The sequence below is a fragment of the Clinocottus analis genome, unplaced genomic scaffold (assembly GCF_023055335.1).
Source record: "Clinocottus analis isolate CAN_PGR_092001 unplaced genomic scaffold, fCliAna1.0.p SCAF_12, whole genome shotgun sequence".
In the NCBI taxonomy this organism is placed as follows: domain Eukaryota; kingdom Metazoa; phylum Chordata; class Actinopteri; order Perciformes; family Cottidae; genus Clinocottus; species Clinocottus analis.
The window spans coordinates 20,376,645-20,395,540 of NW_027175843.1; the positions used below are offsets into that span (position 1 = coordinate 20,376,645).

The window sequence follows — 18,896 nt, forward strand, 5'->3', positions numbered from 1 at the left end:
TGTTTCATAAACTGGCTACAACTGGATTGTTGTTATTTGTTGTGCATCCCTGTGTTGCATAATGATAATAAATGACCCTTGAAACCTTGAAATATTAAGCCAGATTTTCACAGATCCAATACATTGATCTATCACACCGCACATCATTCCAGTTTACTTCTGCTTTCCAGGAATTTACAATTTCAGCACAGTCCTCTTCACCGTATTGTGGATCTCCTCCCCCGTTATCAGGTTGTTGGCCCCAGTACCTAAGAGGGGATTGAGATGGTGAATTTTCATAGAATTTTTGATTTCATCAAAGAGGCCGAAAACAGCATTTCATGCAGCTTAAATTTTTCCAGTGAACAAAAAATTGGAATCAATATCTTCCACACATGCAACACATGCAAGTAAGTGTTTCATCTGAGTTTTACTAAAATACTACTCGTAGGTGCAGCAGTGTGTCTTACGCCTGAGTCAGTGGAGTCCCATCAATCCACTTCCAGCTGCCTTCGTCGTCTCTGTCAGTCAAACCAATCCAAGTGCGATGCTCGGCGATGCTTGAGAGGAATTTCTGTTCAAGATAAAAGTAGAGAAAGTCTGATTCCTGCATACAGGAAGAAATAAAAGCTCTCTAAGCCTGTTGTCAGGAAAACAAGGTCGACTCCCAGACCGTAAAACATTTTTATAGAGACCTGTCAATCACCTTGTAGCCCCGCCCCTAAAGCGTCCTCTGCTTTATGGTCTGTTTGACTCTAACAGACCATAATGTACTAAATGAACATCATGCTGTATAGAAGAAGACTTGAAACTAGAGATTGAGACATAAACTCATGTTTACAATGTTTACTGAGGGAATACATCAAGAGAGAAGTAGAGTCACTTATATAGACTTCTATACAACCAGAGGAGTCGCCCCCTGGTGGTCAGGAGAGAGAATGCAGCTTTAACACATGAAGCATAGACTTCTATACAACCAGAGGAGTCGCCCCCTGGTGGTCAGGAGAGAGAATGCAGCTTTAACACATGAAGCATAGACTTCTATACAACCAGAGGAGTCGCCCCCTGGTGGTCAGGAGAGAGAATGCAGCTTTAACACATGAAGCATAGACTTCTATACAACCAGAGGAGTCGCCCCCTGGTGGTCAGGAGAGAGAATGCAGCTTTAAGACATGAAGCATAGACTTCTATACAACCAGAGGAGTCGCCCCCTGGTGGTCAAGAGAGAGAATGCAGCTTTAAGACACTTCTGCATTGTGATTTCTTGTTAAACCCAGAGGTTGAAACCTTTGGTAAAACAAATTATAAATGCGTATAGAATGTCACGCTACCTGTTCTTCAAGCGAGTCAATGATCACCAGATCTGCTCCTCTGTCTTTGCAGTCCTCTCTGCTCTGTTCCCAGGTGTCAGACCGTGAAGAGAGAAAATAACAGGAACAACTGAACCTCTTCCATCCTGCAGGACACGTCTTCTCTGTAAAAATGCAGCAAACAAAAAAACATTAAAGGCCTACACCCTTAAAATGAAGAAGTTGTGTTCTTTAGTTGAATTCCTGCTTTGACCGCTGAACTTTTAAGCTGTGGAGCTTCTCCTTCAACACCACTTCATTTTAACTTGACTTAGTAGAACTAACAAGCACTCACTCAGTTTGGACCAACGCTGAAGTCGGTCTCTCTCTTCAGACACCTGAGTGAGGCTGGAGGTCAGCCGGTCTCTCTCTTCAGACACCTGAGTGAGGCTGGAGGTCAGCCGGTCTCTCTCTTCAGACACCTGAGTGAGGCTGGAGGTCAGCCGGTCTCTCTCTTCAGACACCTGAGTGAGGTTAGAGGTCAGCCGGTCTCTTTCGTCAGACACCTGAGTGAGGTTAGAGGTCAGCGAGTCTCTCTCTTTGGTCATGGAGGTCAGGTTGTTTTTGATGGTGGAGAGATCTGCAGCTGATCCACGGGCTGAGTTATGGTCTGGAATAAATTAAGATAATAACACTTCATGTGTTATGTGCACTTCATGTGCACTTCATGTGCCAGAACATCCCATCATGTTTTCCAGCTAATATAATGATACTGAGCAAAAGTACTGAGAAACCAGACTAAAACCGCTCAGGTCCAGTTTAAAGCTGGCAGATGTCGATGCTCTTGATCAGCCAGAGAGGTTCATCTACATGAGGACTCACACCAACAAGGAAATGTCAAGCAGAGGAAGGAAGGACGGGCATCAGACTCACAGTGGACACCGAGGCCGACGAGTCCGGCCAGCAGGAGAGCACTCAGCAGCCCCAGAGAGAGAGCAGCAGCTCCATGAGATCTGCTCTGTGAGCTGCTGCCACCTGAACACAAAGGTCACAGTGAAGTCCACCGACAGGGATCAGATGAAGACGCAGACTCGAACAGCTTACCTGTGTGAGGCGCCGAAGGCCTGAAGGAAACTTTAGACTTGTCATATTCAATGTTGGCGTATATATCCTCCATCGCTCTCCAGGACGCCGACAAGTCAGCGCTGCAGCAGCAACTAAATGTAAATGAGGAAACTCTTCCTGGTTATACTTGAGTGTGTCTCGTCAAAAAAGAGGAAGTTCTGACTTTCAGTGGTGTTAAAAATATCACCTTTTTTCTTTTTTGTAATATTACATTTTAAGAGGACTTTGTTCCATTATCTATACCTAGCATACGAGCGTACTGCAACATCTGTGTGCTCTTCATGTTAGCATCTCTTGTGTTAACTTTCTGTTAGCATCTCTTGTGTTAACTTTCTGTTAGTATCTCTTGTGTTAACTTTATGTTAGTATCTCTTGTGTTAACTTTCTGTTACTATCTCTTGTGTTACCTTCATGTTAGCATCTCTTGTGTTAACTTTCTGTTACTATCTCTTGTGTTACCTTCATGTTAGCATCTCTTGTGTTAACTTTCTGTTAGTATCTCTTGTGTTAACATTCTGTTAGCATCTCTTGTGTTAACGTTCTGTTAGCATCTCTTGTGTTAACATTCTGTTAGCATCTCTTGTGTTAACGTTCTGTTAGCATCTCTTGTGTTAACATTCTGTTAGCATCTCGTGTGTTAACGTTCTGTTAGCATCTCTTGTGTTAACATTCTGTTAGCATCTCTTGTGTTAATGTTCTGTTAGCATCTCTTGTGTTAACATTCTGTTAGCATCTCTTGTGTTAACGTTCTGTTAGCATCTCTTGTGTTAACATTCTGTTAGCATCTCGTGTGTTAACTTTCTGTTAGCGTCTCTTGTGTTAACGTTATGTTAGCACCTCTTGTGTTAGCTTTCTGTTAGCAGTTATGTGTTCTGAGGTGTAGTTATTAACAGAAAGGTGAAAAGTGACTTTTGCTCGAAAAAATGATGGCAAGATTTTTTGAGGTTAGGCTACAGGTTTTATGTAATTACATAAACTTAACGGTATTTTTTTCTGTTCGGATAGATCTCTTCCCACAACTCTTTACTGTATTTTAGTAATTTAAATGAAGTTAATCAACATTTTGGTTCCAGAGATCTTGTAGGAAACGTCACTTGGTCAATTGACCAAACTAGCTTTTTATCACTTAAGAAACATCGACAAAGTGCAACGGTTCCTACCCTAAAAAGATAAAACATGTATTTATGCTTTTATTTCAGACAGACTTGGTTATTGAGATGCTCCTTGGACATTTATATTTTAGCATCCACTGTCATTTTTAGTGTTTTATTCTATTGTCCACCTGTACTTTGAGCTACTACTATATTATAAGTTATTATTATCATTATATTGGGTTTCACTGAGGAGTTTATGTGTTTAGTCCACGCCGTGTGTGTCTGAGTCTTTCCACCATGACACATTGAAATTGACTCCACCTTGAGTAAATTATTTTGCCACAACGTTAGTCCGTCTAGTTTCACACATTGGTAGCGAACACTACAGGAAATAACAACCTCTCCTTCTAAAGTTTGCACTTCCAACACATGTTTTTTACAGTGTATCTTCACTCCGTTGAATTGAGACGGATGAATCCTGTTAATTAGCAGCGTTCCCCTGGTTTCTTCATCAGAGGATGGATCTCCTGTGACGACGCGTCAGCCAGCACACCTTAAAGGTAATATTGACTCATGGCGTGGCCTTCACAGCGCCGGGAAGGAGGCCGAGCGGCACACACACTCGTCAGTGAGCGACGCCGTGGAGGATCCTCTGGAGGAATGGCGGGACTGGACCTCTGATCGGATCGTTGTTTGTTCTTCTCTTAGAGAGGGACGAGGTTTCCGGGCCGCGACATGGCGACGCTCGGGCAGATCATCTTCGGCAGGTGCGACCCTCGAGGTTTTTGAAAGAGTTGAAAGTGTGAAGCTCTCAGCGGTGGTGGGAAGTAACTCAGTGCTGTGGTTAAGTGGTACTTTTAGGTACTTTTCTTGAATATTTTACAGGGCAAATTTATACTTTTTACTCTTTTTCTTTAACAACTAAAGATACTGATTTGTTTTCTGATTAAAAAACACAAACTATAGTTTAATTATTGAACCAGTGACGTCGAGTAGCAGCTAATTTGTTTCATTTCAGATGTCCAGTTATGACATTTGACTTAAAATACTTTAATTTAACACGTTGAAAACTGTGGAACCAATTTTGTCTCTAGACCTCTTTTTCCCTGTTTGAGTCATCATAGGAACCCTAAATTAATTCCAATACTTGTGTTTATTGTATATATTTGTTCAGCAAAGTCTTGGGAAAATAATGTATATCTGCAAAAAAAAATCACTTTTAAAAGATATTTTGATGGTAACTATGAACATCCAGCATGATGTGAGTCAGATTCCCCAAAAATGCCTCCTGGAGTGTCAATAAGACACCTTTATGGAAAGATTAGGACCTAAAGAATCAGAATCTGCAACAAACATCACAATAAAACAAAGTCTTGTCCTGTTAGGAAGAAGTTTCAGTCAAAAAACTGTGTCGTTCGGTTCAAAAATGGAAAAGAATTACGTATTTTATGCCAAAAGATTGTCTGAATGGGGCATGCTGGGACTTAAAATTGGCGGTTTCCAAAAGGTTAAGTCCAGAAGAGGTGAAACCATCCAATGTTTCACCAAGGAAAAGGCAAAGAATGTCCCCAGAGGTTCATTGTGCGACTCTTTGCAGAACCACAAGACTAAACTACCAAACGTTATGTCACAATCAAACAAACAATGTAAAATCAAATGATATTTATTCGGTCACAGGTGTTTTTTCTGCAAAACTTCTGGTGCTTTAAGTAAATGTTGCTCATAATACTTCTGTTCTCTTCATGCAAAACTCCTTTTGATGGTTGTATTTCTTCTTTTCCTGAAGTCAATGATGTGCAAACACTCCTCTTTCCCCAGTGGAAGTCTTCTGGCTGTGAAGTCGACCCACATGTTTGGTTGGTTTTAGAGCAACCGGCCGCTGACGCTTTCCCCTGTTTGTGTGTCTGTTTGTGTGCAGCATGATCGCCCTCATCATCATCTTCGGGACGGCCATCATCCTCATCCTGGCCTTGTCCTTAACAGGTAAGACCCGACCTGTTCCTGCTGAGATCCTGCCGGGCGGCTTGTCTGTCGAGCCGGAGGCGACACGTGTGTGTGTGTGTGAGTGTGTGTGACTATGTGTGTGTGTTTTCCTGTGGTAGACAACAAACCACCAAGTGTGTGTGTGAGTGTGTGTAAAAACATCCAGTACACTTCCTGTTTATTCGAAGTAGATGAGGTTTGTGGTCGTGTTTCTGATCCTGTCGTCAATAATCTATCAATCGCTTCTGGACGATAACAAAAGGAATAAAGAAGCTTTTCAGGTTTAGTGGCAGAAAGTGTTTCATTATTGTGAGTGTGTAAACGACTGAGAATCGTTGTGTTTGCTTAGAAAGAGACATTAAGGAACTTTATTTGTAGATTCAAAGTGTTTCACATGAAACTGTTAAAAGCATTAAAACATAGAGCAAAAGAAAAGAAGATTTAAGAACAATAAGAACATTTGTTACAACATTAAACACAGTAAAACATTAAAAACAGTAAAACATGAAAAAGCTGCAGTTTAAAAAATGAAATAGAGGAATAGATTTTATAATCTCAGAGACGATGTTTCTTCTTCTTTAATCGTGTTTTTATGTTTAGGTTTAAATTATGATCACACTGCAACTACACACAGACACACAACGACACACAGACTCACAACTACACACACACAGACTGAAGAACACACAGACACACACCGACACAAAGACACACAACAACACAAAGACACACAGACACAACTACACGCACACACGAAGACTGAAAAACACACAGACACAGTGACACACAGACACAACCACACAGAGACACAAAGACATAAAGGCACAGACACAGAGACACAACCACACAGACACACAGACACAAAGGCACAACCACACACAGACACACAGACACACATCGCTACCTGCGGGCCTCTGTACTTTGAAAGTGAGCTGAGGCGTTCAGAGCGTTGCAATCTGCCTCCTCGCCACCAGATGGCTCTAAAGTAAATCTCCTCTGAAAGACCCCTCAGAGACCAGAGTAGCGTAACGAGATCAAAGAGGATCAAAGAGGATCAAAGAGGATCAAAGAGGATCACGTCTCCCGCGTTGTGAGTCCATAACCTCGGTGTCGTTCCCGCAGGACAACCGTCCGAGGTGTCGAGCCTCGACACGACGCCCATCGCCAACCTGGGCATCGACGAGCTGCTCAGCTGCTACCTGAACGCGGAGAGCCAGCCGGCCCGGCTCAGAGAGGTGTCGGTCACCTGGGCGAAGGCGGGGCGCACCGTGTACCAGTACCGGGACGGCGCTCCGGCTCTCGGGAACCAGGACCCGCAGTTCAGAGGCAGGACGCAGCTCTTCCCCAAGGCCCTGCCGGCGGGGAACGCCTCCTTGCTGCTGAGGAGCGTGCGGCGCGACGACGCCGGCGACTACACCTGCAGCGTCAGCTCCTCCAGCGGCAGCGGCGAGGTCACGGTTCACCTCAGGACCGCAGGTAGAAGATGACTCGCCTCTCCAGTTTCACTGTGTTCGCTTTGACAGCCAATTAGCATCTACAAGCAGGTCAGAGGACACAGTGTGTGTGACTCCTGCTAACATGTATAAACACTCAGAGCTGATGAGAACAGCTGCATTTTAGTGTGTTTTTATCAAATATGGATGTACTTCTTATGAATGTGAATTAGCGGGTGAAAGAGAACATTTGTAGTCCCCAATGGGTCCAATGTCATTGGACCCATTGGGGACCAATGGCCCTAATGAGTCCAATGATATTGAACCCCAATGGGTCCAATGCCATTGGGGCCCAATGGCATTGGACCCATTGGGCCCCAATGGCCCCAATGGGTCCAATGCCATTGGACTCATTGGAGCCATTTGGACCCATTGGGCAATGGCCCCAATGGGTCAAATGACATTGGAGCCATTGGGCCCCAATGGGTCAAATGACATTGAACCCCAATAGCTCCAATGCCATTGGAGCCATTGGGGTTCAATGAGTCCTCGTCTGAATGTTCTCTGTTCTAGACTCTCTGACTTTGTTCTGCTTCACTTTATCAAAGTCAACCTTTGCAGAGAGAATGTTCACATGTTGAATGTTCACATGTTGAACATTCACATGTTGAATGTTCATTTCAAACTAATAATCATCCTGAAAGTCATTTTTTTATAGTTGGACTTGACACCTTTTCATTTCTTTCTGTGTGTCATCTTCATTTCCTCTTAACCAGAAACATACAGACTGATATTTACACATCTGAACAACATCTGACATGTGTACCTTTTATTATAACACAACATTATTCAAACAGCTCTCGTGGCTGCAGAGATGCACCCTTTTTACTTTGGGGCGGACATTTTAGAGGAAAGGCCTAAACAATAGATATTTTTTATTGTCTCAGCCTTCTCGGCCCCCACGTTTAAGCTCTCCGGCAGCGTCCTGATGGCCGAGGCCCCGCGCTGGTTCCCCCAACCTAACGTGACGTGGTCGGACTTCTCCGGCGCCGTCCTGAACAGCAGCACCAGCGCCATCGCTAACTTCATGGGGTCGTTCAGAATCAACAGCTCGCTGCAGCCGGTCAACGTCGGCGCCATGTACGGCTGCAGGATCCAGAACGACCTGGTGACGGCCGAGTCCAAGGCCAGCGTGACAGGTAGGCTCGAGGTCAAAGGTCAAACTCAAATGTAATTAACAACGGATTATATATTTATGTGTTATTATCTTATGTTGCAGAGTCCGGTGTTACAGGGGACACTTACTTCACCTTCACCGCTGCGTCTTCCTCGCTGGCATCAACACACCTGAGCTTTATAGCCTGTGCCCTGTGCATCTATTGTATCACCTAATTACACACACACACCCACACACACACACACACACACACACACACACACACACACACACACTCTCTATCTGTAGTAGGGGTTGTGACAGTGTAACACATCTTTCTTAATCAACATTTTCTTTTTTATATATATATATATATATATATATATATATATATATATATATATATATATAATAATAATAATTATGTATACTGTCTGTTAAACATAAAATCGGATAATGTATTTTCTAATTTCATGTAGAAATTGCAGAAAATTAATATCACAAGTATTTGAAACAATATATTAAATTTCAACGCGTTCAATGATCCTATGAAATAAGTATTCTACTGTTTTTGTATTACTGAGTTAATTAATAAATGAACTGTTCTAAAGTGGATTTGTTTCAACAGTGGTGACGTCAAATGAGAAAATGGAGCTTTAAAAAAAAAAACAAGGCATACAAAGAAATATATATAAACATAAATATATGTTGTATAAATAATATGAATTACCAATGAGGTGCAGGTGTAGATAGATAGAAAGTCCCTACAGTGTATATAAGTATATACAGTATGTAATGTGCATATAAAGTTTATATAATGTATATTAAGTGTATATAAAGTGTATACAGGGAAATAGTAGTATATAGGCAGGGTATATAAAGTGTATATAAAGTATATATATTGTATATTAAGTGTATATAAAGTATATAGTGTATATTAAGTGTGTATAAAGTATATAGAGTGAAATAGAGGTACATATAGTGTATATTAAGTGTGTATAAAGTATATAGAGTGAAATAGAGGTACATATAGTGTATATTAAGTGTGTGGCTCCGTCCTGCCGGCAGAGGGCGCCACTCAGCCGGGACAGGCAGCGCAGAGTCCCGGGACGTGTTTGGCCCCGCCCCTCGATCGGTCCACAGAGGCTTCCTATTGGTCCAGAAAGTGAGCGAGGTGTCACGTGTCCCAGGGAGCCTGAACGCAGCCAACTTCTCCCGAGGGAAAAGTGAGACTTTTTTTTTCCAGTGGAGACTTTGGTGTGTGTAACAAGTGTGTGTTTGTGTCCACCGTCGTGTAGTTTGCGTGTGTTTGCTTGTTCTCTCGGTTCCGTCGGCTTCCGGGGAGCTCGGCGGGTCTCTCGCGGGGCTTCACCGGCTCCACAAAAGTCTCCAAAGAGCCCAACAATGTCAGAGGAGTCGAAGCCGAGCTCGGGGCAGCGAGCCGGGGTCCCGGTGAACCCGAGGGCGGTGTGCAACGGCTGCAAGCGCCTGTACCGGGACCCCAAGATCCTGCCGTGTCTGCACACCTTCTGCTCGGACTGCATCGGCCAGCTGGAGCCCTTCTCCGTGGCCGCGCGCGAGGGTCCGGGTCCGGGACGCGGCGCGCGCGCAGAGGCGCTGGAGGAGCACGGGGACCGACCCGCCGTCACCGTGCTCTGCCCCGACTGCGACTCCGAGGTGGAGCTGCCCGCGTCGGGCCCCGGCGGCCTGAGCACCGACCACCTGGCGCTGGACGAGGTGTTCCTGCAGACGCTGCTGACGGACGGCCCGCTGGGCTGCGACCTGTGCGGGGAGGGAGGAGCCGAGAGCCGCTGCGACGTCTGCTGCGTCAACCTGTGCGCCTTCTGCTGCCAGGCGCACAGGTATTATATTATTATGTTATTATATGATTATGTTATATTATATTCTGCTGCCAGGCGCACAGGTATTATATTATTATGTTATTATATTATTAAGTTATATTATATTCTGCTGCCAGGCGCACAGGTATTATATTATTATGTTATTATATTATTAAGTTATATTATATTCTGCTGCCAGGCGCACAGGTATTATATTATTATGTTATATTATATTCTGCTGCCAGGCGCACAGGTATTATATTTTAATATATTTTATTATATTATAATATTATATTATATTATGTACTATTATATTATATTCTGCTGCCAGACGCACAGGTATTTATATCATATTATTATATTATTATGTTATATTATAGTCTGCTGCCAGGCGCACAGATTTTTTTCTTATAATATATTTTATTATATTATATTATTATGTTATATTATGTATTATTATATTATATTCTGCTGCCAGGCGCACAGGTATTATATATTATATTATTTTATATTATAACTATTATATTATATTTTAATATATGATAATATAGTATATTATATTATAATATATTATATTATGTTATCATATTTTCTATTATAATATATTATATTATGTTATAATACAGTATATTGTAATATATTATATTAACATATATTATATTACATTACTGTTCTGTTCTGGTTGTTTTCTCTCGTCACATGATAATCTTGATAATCTTGATAATCTCCCGATCATTAAACTCCTCCACTGTGAGGTTCTCCTGTTTATTCTGAGCCGTGCCACTAACAGACTAACAAGGTAACTCTCATTCTGTTCCCTCCTGTTCTCCGCTCCTCCCTCTTACTCAGCGGTAAGTTCTCTTCTACGTTTCATCGTTCTGTATCTTCCACGTTCTCGTCTCGTCTCCAGCCGTATACGTTCTCCTCCGGCTGTGACGTGGAACCCTTTCCTTGCGTTCCTCTCTGCAGGCGGCAGAAGCGCACGGCGTCTCACTCCGTGCGGCGTCTGGAGGAGCTGAAGTCCGGCGGTCGCGTGCGGCGCCCGGTGCTCTGCTCGCTGCACCCGGGCCAGGAGCTGCGTCTCTTCTGCCCGCCATGCGACCTGCCCGTCTGCCTGGAGTGCGCCGCCACGCTGCACCGCGACCACGGCTGCTGCCCCGCCCGCGACGCCGTGGACCGCCACGGGGGACGCATCCGAGAGGCGGTGGCCGGGCGGCTGCGCCCGCACATGCAGCGGCTGCAGGACGCGCTGCAGAAGGTCTGCTGCCACACTTCAAGTCTCAGTGCATGTAGTTTTCTAGAGGGACGGTGGACAGCTGCAGGAGACCGAAGATAGGGTTACACACACACACACACACACACACACACACACACACACAATATCACTGAATGAGACACAACCAACCCAGAAGAGACAATAGAAAAACATAAAATACATATACGAGAGAAGACATATAGACTCAAAAAGACACAAAACTACAAGTAGACAGAAAATGACCCCAAAAAAATACAAAATTACTACAAAGAGACACAAAATGACCACAAAAACACACAAAACAACTGCAAGTAGACACAAAATGAACTAAAAGAAAAGACAAAGAGACACAAAACAACCACAAAAACACACAACTACCATAAATAAACAGAAAATTACCTGAAAAAATTACAAAATTACTACAAAGACACATAAATAACCTCAAGAAGACACAACATTACAACAGAGAAAGAAAACTACAAATATACAGAAGATGACCAACAGAAAAAGGCAAAATCACTATAAAGAGACACAAAACTACTACAAATACACAGAAAATGACACAAAAAAGACAAAAATATGACAAAGAGACATAAACCGACTGCAAATAGACAGAAATAATCATAATCTGTTCATAATCAAAGTGAGCAGCGTTCTCTGGATTAAAAGCTGTAGTTAGCATGATGCTAAACCTCAGACCTCTAAGTGTTGAGGACGCAGCGTCGTGCTGCACGATGAGCATCAGAACAAATAGAAATCCAGTTTTATGAAACAATGTGTTGTCTGTCCGCTCTGCTCCAGGTGGACGTTTCCCAGGATGCTTTGCAGGCCCGCGTGGACGCCACGGCGAGCGAGGTGAGAGCGTTCGCTCGAGCGTACGCCGACGCTGTGGAGGAGCACTGCCTGTCTCTGCTGCGCCACCTGGAGGAGCTGCGTGTCCAACGCAGGTAACACGCTACGCTCACAGGAAGCTAACGCGGGACAGGAAGCTAACAGGAAGCTATATATATATATATATATATATATATATATATATATATGTATATATATATATATATATATATATATATATATGTATATATATATATATATATGTATATATATATATATATATATATATATATATACATATATATATATATACATATATATATATATATATATATATATATATAGAGAGAGAGAGAGAGAGAGAGAGAGTACAGTATTTTATGTTTTTTTTATGTCTTATTTTAATGTTTTATTTTAATGATTCATTATTTTATTTTAATTATTATTTTATTTTCATAATGTTTTATTTTGTTTTAATGTTTTATTTTATTATTATTTTACTTTTATTTATTTATTTAATTCTTTTTTTATTTTTATATAATTGTATTATTTTACTTGTTATTATTATTATTTTTTATTGATCATTACTTTATTTATTTATAATATTATTTTATTAATTTAATACTTATATTCATTTACAATATTATTTTTTATAAATGTAATAATTCTAATAATTTTATAATTTTACAAATGTTATGATTTTATTAATTTTATAAATGTATAATTTCATAAATGTGTAGAATGTAATAATGTAAACTTTGTCCGCAGGAACCAGCTCCACCTGCAGGGGGCGCAGCTGCAGCAGGCTCTGCTGGACGTGGGCGGCGCCGTGGCGTTCGCTGAGCGGCTGCTGAGCCGCGGCTCCGACGCCGAGATCCTGAGCGCCAAAGCCGTGACGCTGCGGCGGCTGAGCGGCCTGGCGGCGACCGGCTACGACCCGACGCCCGACGGCGCCGCCACCGACGACGGCGCCGCCATCCGCTTCGCTGCCCGCGAGCCGGCGGGCGAGGTGGACGGATACCCGCTGGTGGGGGCGATCCACTCCAACACGCTGGAGCTCACAAAGTGCACCGCGGAGGGAGAAGGTACACAACTGCACGAGCTGACTCACAACATACATGTAGACTCACATACTACAGAGATACACAACATTACTACAAAGAGACACAACATTACTACAAAGATACACAACATTACTACAAAGAGACACAACATTACTACAGAGACACAACATTACTACAAAGATACACAAAATTACTACAAAGAGACACAACATTACTACAGAGAGACACAATGTTAGTACAGAGAGACACAACAGTACTACAGAGAGACACAATGTTAGTACAGAGAGACACAACAGTACTACAGAGATACACAACAGTACTACAGAGAAAGAAAACAAAAGTACTACAAATAGACAGAAAATGACACAAACAAAAACTAAACTACTACAAAGAGACACAAAACAACCTCAAAAAGACACAAAACTACTACAAATAGATAGAAAATCACTTAAAAAATGTTTAAATAATTACGACAAAGAGACACAAAACGACACAAGTACTTCAAATAGACAGAAAATGACCGTAAAAGTACGTAAAACTACTACAAAGAGACATAAAACAACCACACAACTCTGGTGTTTCTTTGAACAGATAAAACTACTCTTCCCAGAATGCTCAACTCTTCCCAGAATGCTGCAGGCGGCTCTCAGTTAAACACGGTTGTTAACATTCCCGGCGCTTTGGAAAGAATTCATGTGAAGCCGAAGGAATGTGGAGGCGACCCGACGGCCCTGAAGGCAGCAGCACGACTACACTCACACACACACACACACACACACACACACACACACAGACACACACAGATGACCTGAAGCGACCGCATGTGAGGATTCACTGCTGACAGACACCACACATGTTCTGAAGAACTGAAGAAGAGTAAATGTACTCAGTTATTATCCACCACCGCATAACACACACACACACACACACACACACACACACACACACACACACACATATAGGATTATGTGGCGCCATCTAGCGGCGAGGTAACAGACTGCAGCCGACTGAAACCCAAAACTAAAACGGTGATATCTCCTCATCCACAGTTCTGATTTGATTCATTTAAATTGCTAAAGTAGCGTAACCTCTGTGAGAAGAGACGTGAGGTTTAACTTTATTGTTTTTTAAAGATCCTCAAAGACACATCTCTGGAACTGTATCGCCTGTGGGAGTCTAATGAATCAATCTAGATCATATTCTGACCAGTATTAGTGTCTCCTAATTGCGAATATTAAATTGATCGAGGGACGTTCCGAGATCCTGCGATCCCATTGGTCCTCAGACTCCTCTGCAGAAGCAGGGGGTCGTTTTGATGTCCGGTTCAGGTCAATTTTTCATTTTCTGAACCGAAAAACCTGTTTTTTTGGACTGAATACGCTTCCTGAATGTCAACGCTTGTGTTTATTGTGATTTATTCTTGCAGATTTGGACGCTTTAGGTCGTAATCTTTCTAAAGAAGTGCAGTATTACTCTGTGGGTTGATGGGAAGGCACCGAACAATTCAATTTAAAACACTTGTGGCGCCGTCCAGGAGCCATTGTGGACGTGGTCCACGTTCTCCAGAGAAAAGGCCGGCTGTGCGTCCACGCCGGCGATCAGAGAAGCAGAAGTCCCGGCGGGTTTAACCCGGCGATTATCCGCCAGCTCTCCGTGTGATCGGAGGGTTCAGGAGCGCCGGCTTTGCACCGGCTGAGTCCGTAACGCCGACAGCTGCCGGGAAGCTCGGCTTAAAATCGCCCGATAATCCTCACGCGCATCATCAGCAGCCGCCGGACGGTGGAGGGCGGCGAGGCCGCAGCAGCTGGAGGGTTTAGGAGGGCGGCGGTGGAAGTTATTACTCACGGTGATCCGGTCACACACACACACACACACACACAGGTGTTGTGTTGAAGGCGCAGTGTGTCGTTGAGGAGGGTCATTAGCGACGGCATCCAACCACGCGTATGAACACAAACAACAACAATACCACAGAAGAAGAGCCTCAAGCGACGGGGCGGCTCCTTTGTGATCGGCCGGGTGGTTGTAGGGGGGGAGTGTCCCACGTGAGGGCTCGTCTTGGAGGGTGAGACGATGGGAGACAGTCTGAGTGAAGTCTACGTATCTGACCTGTGACCTTTGACCTCTGACCTCTGACTCGCAGGTCTCCAGCGGGCCGTGGAGGGCCAGCAGGGCCACTTCGCCGTGGTGTGCCGAGACTCGGCCGGGGAGCAGGTGGAGCGCGGCGGCGAGCACGTCGTGGTCAGCATCGTCCACAAGGAGGCCAAGAACTGGTGAGCGGGAAGAAGAGGAGAAGAAGAAGAAGAAGAAGAAGAAGAAGAAGAAGCCGCCAGGGGGGCGGAGCTTTAAGCTTTCTCTGTTTCTGTCCCGCAGCTCGTTGGAGACGACGGTGACGGACAACAGCGACGGATCCTACAGAGTCACGTACACACCTGCAGAGACGGGAGAATACTCAGTGTGGGTCTGCGTCCGAGCGCAACACGTCAAGGTACAGACAGACAGGCAGGCAGACAGACAGGCTGAAGGACAGACAGCTGACCGTCTCGTCCTGTCCTGCAGGGTTCTCCGTTCCTGCTGCAGGTGAACAGGAAGTTGCGGCGTCACGGCGGGACGTTCCACTGCTGCTCGTTCTGCTCCAGCGGAGGAGCCAAAGAGGCTCTCTGTGGCTGCACAGGAACCATGCCAGGTACCGGGGGGAGGGGCTAAGAGGGCTCCACCAATGGGAGGGCTTTAATTAAGAGGGCTCCACCAATGGGAGGTGTTCAGTTAAGAGGACTCCACCAATAGGAGGGCTTTAATTACTTTCCTGTCCTTCTCCCCGTCTCTCTCTCCCCGTCTGTCTCTCTCTCTCTCTCTCTCTCTCTCTCTCTCTCTCTCTCTCTCTCCGTCTCCCTGCAGGTGGGTTTAAGGGGTGTGGTCACGGTCACAGAGGTCACCCCGGTAAGCCTCACTGGTCGTGTTGCGGCAGCACGGCGGAGCGGTCCGAGTGTTTTCCTCCCAGCGTGCTGGCTGCCGTCTCTGCCCGAGGACACCTGCGCACCTGTGAGCTCTGAGGAGGCGAGGAGGCGAGGAGGCGAGGAGGCGAGGAGGCGAGGAGGCTGTCCAGTGGCTGAGTGTGAGCTTCAAAGCTAAAGGCTCTGCATCTGTTCTAACAGCATCATTTGTGTTCATCGCTACTGAATATGAATTATTTTACTGAATTTGGACCCGTTGTTTTTCACAATGCTGTTTATTATTTTTATTTTTAAGCAATAAAATGTCATTATTTCCTGTGTTTCCTTAACTTCCTGTGTAGTTAAACTCTGCAGAGAGGAGATCGATCTTAAACCTTAAAGCTGCTGTCGGTTTCAAAAGGTGCTGAAATCTATGTTTTATTCATTTTAATGTTAAACTTGTTGAAATAGAAACATTTAGAGTCACAGAACTGTTGAACTTCATTACTTTTGTATATTTTATAGTTTTCAGTCAAGGAGAATATAAATGTAGAGCCAGACGAACTATCGTGATGCTGAATATATATAAACAGCTATTCTTAATATTCTTAATATTCCACACTGAGCGATGTCACATGAAAGGTCTGAACCATCACAATAAACTCTGTTTCTCCTCTTCAGCCTCTTTATGACGTATTAAAGCAACACTTCTCCCCAAAGGGACGTTTGAATATCAATTTCCCTCAAAACAACATAAATCACATCCTTCATGTACAACTTTCCTCTAAATGTGAATTCATGATTTATTTTCCCAGAACTGAGATTGAAATGGTATTTTAAGTTTTTTTTAATATTGTTTTGGAAATATGTTTATTTGTACTTAAAGGAATACATGCAAGTTGTTTTTACTCCACTTTGTGATGACGTTGAAATTGAAATAAAGAAACTGACACTTTTCAAAATGTTTCATGAATATACAGAAAGTTTTGAGAGAATAAATAAAAACTGAAAAACACATTTTTCTCCACTAACAACTTTCGAAATTACACTTTTCTTTGAGAGAAAAAAACATTTCTTCAGGAATTCCAGTTAATTGAAATGCAAAATGATGAAATAGAAAAGAAAATACAAAATATGTTTTTTTTTTATTTCCATGTTGCCGTTGTTCAGGTTGTTATGAATATCAAGAGATTGAAGTGAATAAATTAAAACCTAAGTAAACTAATGTTCAGTGATTTGCATAAATCATAATCTGCTCTTCCCTCCTCTGACCAGCAGGCGGCAGCAGAGCGCTGCTTCAGTCTGTATCCTGTTGCTGCTACACGTCAAATCATAATATAAAATAATATCATGATTCTGCTTCGAAATGGAGACAGAAAAAGTCTTAAGCGGAGGACGCTACATCACACACACACACGTACACACATACACATGCAAACACACACGCATTCACACACGTACACTTGCACACACACTCACACACAGACACATGTACACACACAGACATACACTTGCACACATGCATGCACATACACACACTTGGGCACACACGCATGCATGCACACACACACACACACACACACACACACACACACACACTTCAGTGACTTGAGGGCAGACGGGTTAAAGATGATGGAGCGGTTTCAAACCTTCCTTCAGGATCGATTCCTTCCTCCCTTCTTTCAGTGAAGTCAAACCAGGAGGAACTAAGCCCACACACACACACACACACACACACACACACACACACACACGCTCACACACACCTGGTCGATGTGAACTTGTCTCACAGACATCTTTGTTTTTTATCTCCTACATTCCTGCTTGTCGTTGTTGTTGTTGTTGTTGTTGTTGTTTGTTAATTATACAAACAGCGAAGCAAAGGGAAAGTGAAGCGTGTGAGAGCGTCTCTGAAGTAGAGAGGATCTTCGGCAGGTGTGTTTGTTGGCTTGAAGGAACACAAACCACCACGATGAGCTCAAACCGACAGACGTGTTGGAGATGCAACGAGAGAACACACACACTCTCTCTCACACACACACACACACACACACACACACACACACACACACACACACACACACACACACACACTCACACTGAAGGTCAGAATCTAACAGTTGGATGACCATGTGACAGAATTCCCCGCTGGAGTTCCCGGCGTGTTGAGTTGTGAATAATTCATCTTGATTTGTTCAAATGAGCGAGTGTCAATAATTCATGAATCTGGTTTCCAGAGCGACTTACGTAAGGAAGCAAAACCCCGACAGCCAGCGGCTTCTGGATATGATGCTGACCAGAGTGTTCGCTCACTGAGGTACTGGTATACGTGTATAAATAATTCAATACTCGTAATATACGTTATTGTCTGACTACTCATACTTTTAAAAAGTAAAGTACATTTTCCTGAACGTAGTCTTCATGCAGCGCTGTTCTTTTGTATTATTTTGGTTTATTTGGTGGGAACAGTGAACATTAATAAAACATCACTGTGAATGCGCCAAAAGGCTATTTTTCATCCCTTGTTCCTGGACAGAGGACACAAAAATCCCACTAAAAAAACTGAATATAAGATTAAAATTACAAAATTGTGCATCATTTATCCCTTTTAATCATGCAGCAACAATAATATGAGAGGAGAGAATATTCAGGACATCGTTATCCTGCATTACCAAGTATTAAGACTCATAAAGCAACCCACGCATAGCAAATACATAAAAGATGGTTCTGAGAAACATGGACTAGAGACAAAATGATGCTGCATCGTCAGACACTAAAAACATACGCAGCAGAAGCACAAAACATAGACGCATGAGAGTGTGTAACATATATGCACCAGAATGAGTTAGTTTGTGTCATATTGCTCCCGTGTGAGTACACTTCAGCATCGTCTGCATACAGGTGGATGTTGGT

The 18,896-nt window shown here is 43.4% G+C and overlaps 3 protein-coding genes across 3 annotated transcripts in view; 2 read left to right on the plus strand and 1 right to left on the minus strand.

Annotated features, from left to right (window-relative positions):
- LOC137783272 (CD209 antigen-like) overlaps positions 1-2,448 on the minus strand; it is a 3,099-nt gene extending 651 nt beyond the window's left edge. The window contains exons 1-6 of the mRNA XM_068573074.1: positions 2,373-2,448; positions 2,202-2,303; positions 1,624-1,926; positions 1,311-1,453; positions 450-553; positions 158-248 (exon numbers count right to left, since the gene is read on the minus strand). Coding sequence (XP_068429175.1) covers positions 158-248; positions 450-553; positions 1,311-1,453; positions 1,624-1,926; positions 2,202-2,303; positions 2,373-2,445 — 816 coding nt within the window. The 5' untranslated portion in view covers positions 2,446-2,448. The remainder of the gene's footprint in view (positions 1-157; positions 249-449; positions 554-1,310; positions 1,454-1,623; positions 1,927-2,201; positions 2,304-2,372) is intronic.
- A 1,774-nt stretch (positions 2,449-4,222) lies between these two features.
- Positions 4,223-8,337, plus strand: vtcn1 (V-set domain containing T cell activation inhibitor 1). The gene is made up of 5 exons (XM_068573129.1): positions 4,223-4,254; positions 5,406-5,470; positions 6,593-6,946; positions 7,851-8,102; positions 8,183-8,337. Exons 1-5 carry the CDS (start codon positions 4,223-4,225, stop codon positions 8,293-8,295), a joined length of 816 nt encoding a protein of 271 aa, XP_068429230.1. The 3' UTR covers positions 8,296-8,337.
- Positions 8,338-9,315: 978 nt separating this feature from the next.
- trim45 (tripartite motif containing 45) lies at positions 9,316-16,902 on the plus strand. Its single transcript, XM_068572633.1, has 8 exons — positions 9,316-9,921; positions 10,870-11,158; positions 11,957-12,102; positions 12,755-13,071; positions 15,194-15,323; positions 15,424-15,538; positions 15,610-15,736; positions 15,949-16,902. The coding sequence occupies exons 1-8, from the start codon at positions 9,464-9,466 to the stop codon at positions 16,101-16,103; spliced, it is 1,737 nt and encodes a 578-aa protein (XP_068428734.1). The 5' UTR covers positions 9,316-9,463; the 3' UTR covers positions 16,104-16,902.
- Positions 16,903-18,896: the final 1,994 nt, after the last annotated feature.

What these genes read in the sequence shown, in the direction of transcription:
- vtcn1 (XM_068573129.1), top strand. Translation starts at nt 4,223, where the DNA reads ATGGCGACGCTCGGGCAGATCATCTTCGGCAG. An exon ending in GGTTCACCTCAGGACCGCAG is followed by an intron (nt 6,947 to 7,850) that starts GTAGAAGATGAC and finishes TTATTGTCTCAG; the next exon opens with CCTTCTCGGCCCCCACGTTT. An exon ending in GTCCAAGGCCAGCGTGACAG is followed by an intron (nt 8,103 to 8,182) that starts GTAGGCTCGAGG and finishes CTTATGTTGCAG; the next exon opens with AGTCCGGTGTTACAGGGGAC.
- trim45 (XM_068572633.1), top strand. Translation starts at nt 9,464, where the DNA reads ATGTCAGAGGAGTCGAAGCCGAGCTCGGGGCAGCGAGCCGGGGTCCCG. An exon ending in TTCTGCTGCCAGGCGCACAG is followed by an intron (nt 9,922 to 10,869) that starts GTATTATATTAT and finishes TCCTCTCTGCAG; the next exon opens with GCGGCAGAAGCGCACGGCGT. An exon ending in GTGCACCGCGGAGGGAGAAG is followed by an intron (nt 13,072 to 15,193) that starts GTACACAACTGC and finishes TCTGACTCGCAG; the next exon opens with GTCTCCAGCGGGCCGTGGAG.